Raw genomic sequence first — 2,424 nt, 5'->3', positions numbered from 1 at the left:
AAAAAGACAAATTTAGCAGAAAAAAGTGTGACAAAAACACAAAAGCAACAATGATAATACTGACATCTACATTTTTTTAGAGAGGATGCATTTGCCCGGACTTAAACTGAGGCCCTTACAAGGTACAAACAAGGTTAAGGAAGGAAAGGAGAGGTAGCAGATACACGCCATCAGGCCATACACGTGACGCAACACGGTAAGACTAGCAAGAACCGTCAACATGAAGACCGAGGCATGGACCGTCCACCTCTAACCATGCCCTACACAGGACGCCGGAGGTCAGTGCACTTTGCTCACACCCTTGACGCGAGTCGCTCCATGAGCCTTTTATCTTGGCGCCTTGCCAGCAGCTTCCACAACTGCAACAGAGAAACATTTTTGTACAGCAGGTCAGCTGGGTGCCGAATGAAAATACCCTCTATCAAAGGTTTATTCCTAGTGGTCCAAAGAGCCCACGCAATAGCCCCAAGTCCCATCCACACGAACCGTTTCTGTCTTCCTCTCAGGTCTCTCGCGAGACAATAAAAATTCAAAAAACCAGACGGGTTCCAATCATTCCCGGTCACCTCTCCAATCGCGCTCCATACAAATCGCGTCATAACGCACCGAAACAATATGTGATCTCTATCCTCACTCTCCCCACACCAGGGACAGTTCCCATCTCCAGGACCACGGCGTTTCTGAACTTGGTGACATTTCATTGTTGGTGGAACAATAGTGCTAGTATGAGTTGTTTTTGCCTGTATTGTTTTCCTAAATAAAGACGTGGGCAAAAACGACTCATACTACTCCCTCTGTTTTTAAATAATTGTAGTTGGGTATATATAGATGCTATATGATGTATATATACATACAAATAAACAGAACAGATGGGTGTTACAAAGTTTTCCTTTTCGAGCACTCTTAAGCCACTTGCACACATGAGTGAGTTGGGCCGGGAAAAGAAGAAAGCCTCAACCATCTGATACTACTGTGGCTGCTCGTCTAGCCAACCGTCGTCGATGTAGCTCATGTCGACGAGCTTGTCCACCTCGGCGTCGCTCAGTTGTTTCTCCCACGGCACTCTCCCGGTCACGTTTGACCCCGGCCCGGTGCACCCAACCTCTGCGAACACGACATCGCTAGTGTCGTCGCCGGCGTTCCACGAAGCCCACCCCAGCGGGACGACGACACTGGACATGTTCACGTGGTAGTAGACGACGGTGGCGTACTTGTTCCACGCCCGTCCGAGATACTGGCGCCCGGTGCCTCTGACCTCGCCGCCCTTGAACACAAAGCCGCCGGGGTCGCTGGCGTGGACCCTGCCGTGCGCCGTGATCGACCCGGGCCGGTTATGGCGGTGGGACGGCGGCATGTTGGACACGATGGTGCAGCCGTCGTAGATGGACTGGGCGTAGCCGAAGATGAAGTCGATCCCGCCCTCGATGTAGCAGCGGCTGAAGTAGTGGCGGCCTAGGTCATCGCAGAGCGTATCCTGGAAGCCATGGAAGGCACAGTCGTAGAAGGCGTTCCGGTCACCGCGGACCAGCGCCGCCACCGCTTGGCTCTTGTTGACCTTGTCGTAAGCGTTGTGCGTGTTCTTGAAGGCGATGTTCTGGGCGACGAAGTTGTCGGCGAGGACGGTGAAGGTGGCGCTCTGGTACGTCGGCGATGTGTAGCGGCGGCGGCGGACGTTGGCGCCCGCGTAGTCGTTGAAGTTGATGTCCGTGTTCCAGGAGCCGTCCCCTTCCAGCAAGATGTAGCCTTTCTCCGCCGGGATGGTCACCTTCTCCCTGCATATGCACCACGTAACCACATGTAAACATCTTGATGAAACGAGTACACAAAAAATAAAATCGGGTAGCAAGGACGACCGACGTACGTGTAGCTCCCTGCCCGGACGTGGATCCTGACCCACGCCTGGTTGCCGTCGGGCACGTAGTCCACCGCCGACTGCACGCTCGTGAAGTCCCCTCCTCCATCACGGTCCACGGTGATGGTCCTCGACACCGGCGTCAATGCAGAGTTCAACGCCGGCCACAGGAGCAGCAGCGCGACCACGACCGCGACCAAACTAACAACACGGTCGCACTTCATCTCTGCCACCTACGAATCTTTGGTCGTCTTGGTGCGTGGAAGTGGAAGACACGAATCCTTCCACACATATATACGTGTCCCCGTATTCATATACAACTTTGTATGACCGTTTGGAGGATGTTGCAGAAAGAAACACGTTTAACGGGTTTTATAGGAAGAAACACGCACGCACACGCACAACTTCTTACCTGTCGATTTTATGATCTTGAGTAGGAAAGAAACACGCACACGCACAGCTGTTGGAAGATTCATGTGGTAACACATCTTAGTGTGCGTGTTTGACGTACGAATACAACGGTTACCAGTGACGTACGTTTTGACGAAAAAGAGTTCCCCCTTTTGTATTAC

General features: G+C 52.5%; 1 protein-coding gene across 1 annotated transcript; it reads right to left on the bottom strand.

The window, feature by feature from the left end:
• Positions 1-967: 967 nt before the first annotated feature.
• LOC123429500 (probable pectinesterase 66) lies at positions 968-2,076 on the bottom strand. The gene is made up of 2 exons (XM_045113527.1): positions 1,862-2,076; positions 968-1,772 (listed from the first exon to the last, which is right to left on the bottom strand). The coding sequence occupies exons 1-2, from the start codon at positions 2,074-2,076 to the stop codon at positions 968-970; spliced, it is 1,020 nt and encodes a 339-aa protein (XP_044969462.1).
• Positions 2,077-2,424: the final 348 nt, after the last annotated feature.

This window comes from Hordeum vulgare, chromosome 2H (genome assembly GCF_904849725.1).
Source record: "Hordeum vulgare subsp. vulgare chromosome 2H, MorexV3_pseudomolecules_assembly, whole genome shotgun sequence".
Taxonomy (NCBI): domain Eukaryota; kingdom Viridiplantae; phylum Streptophyta; class Magnoliopsida; order Poales; family Poaceae; genus Hordeum; species Hordeum vulgare.
Note: the sequence above shows the minus strand (reverse complement) of the source record. Positions and strands in the feature narration are given on the sequence as shown.

What these genes read in the sequence shown, in the direction of transcription:
- LOC123429500 (XM_045113527.1), bottom strand. Translation starts at nt 2,076, where the DNA reads ATGAAGTGCGACCGTGTTGTTAGTTTGGTCGCGGTCGTGGTCGCGCTG. An exon ending in GTCCGGGCAGGGAGCTACAC is followed by an intron (nt 1,773 to 1,861) that starts GTACGTCGGTCG and finishes GTGCATATGCAG; the next exon opens with GGAGAAGGTGACCATCCCGG.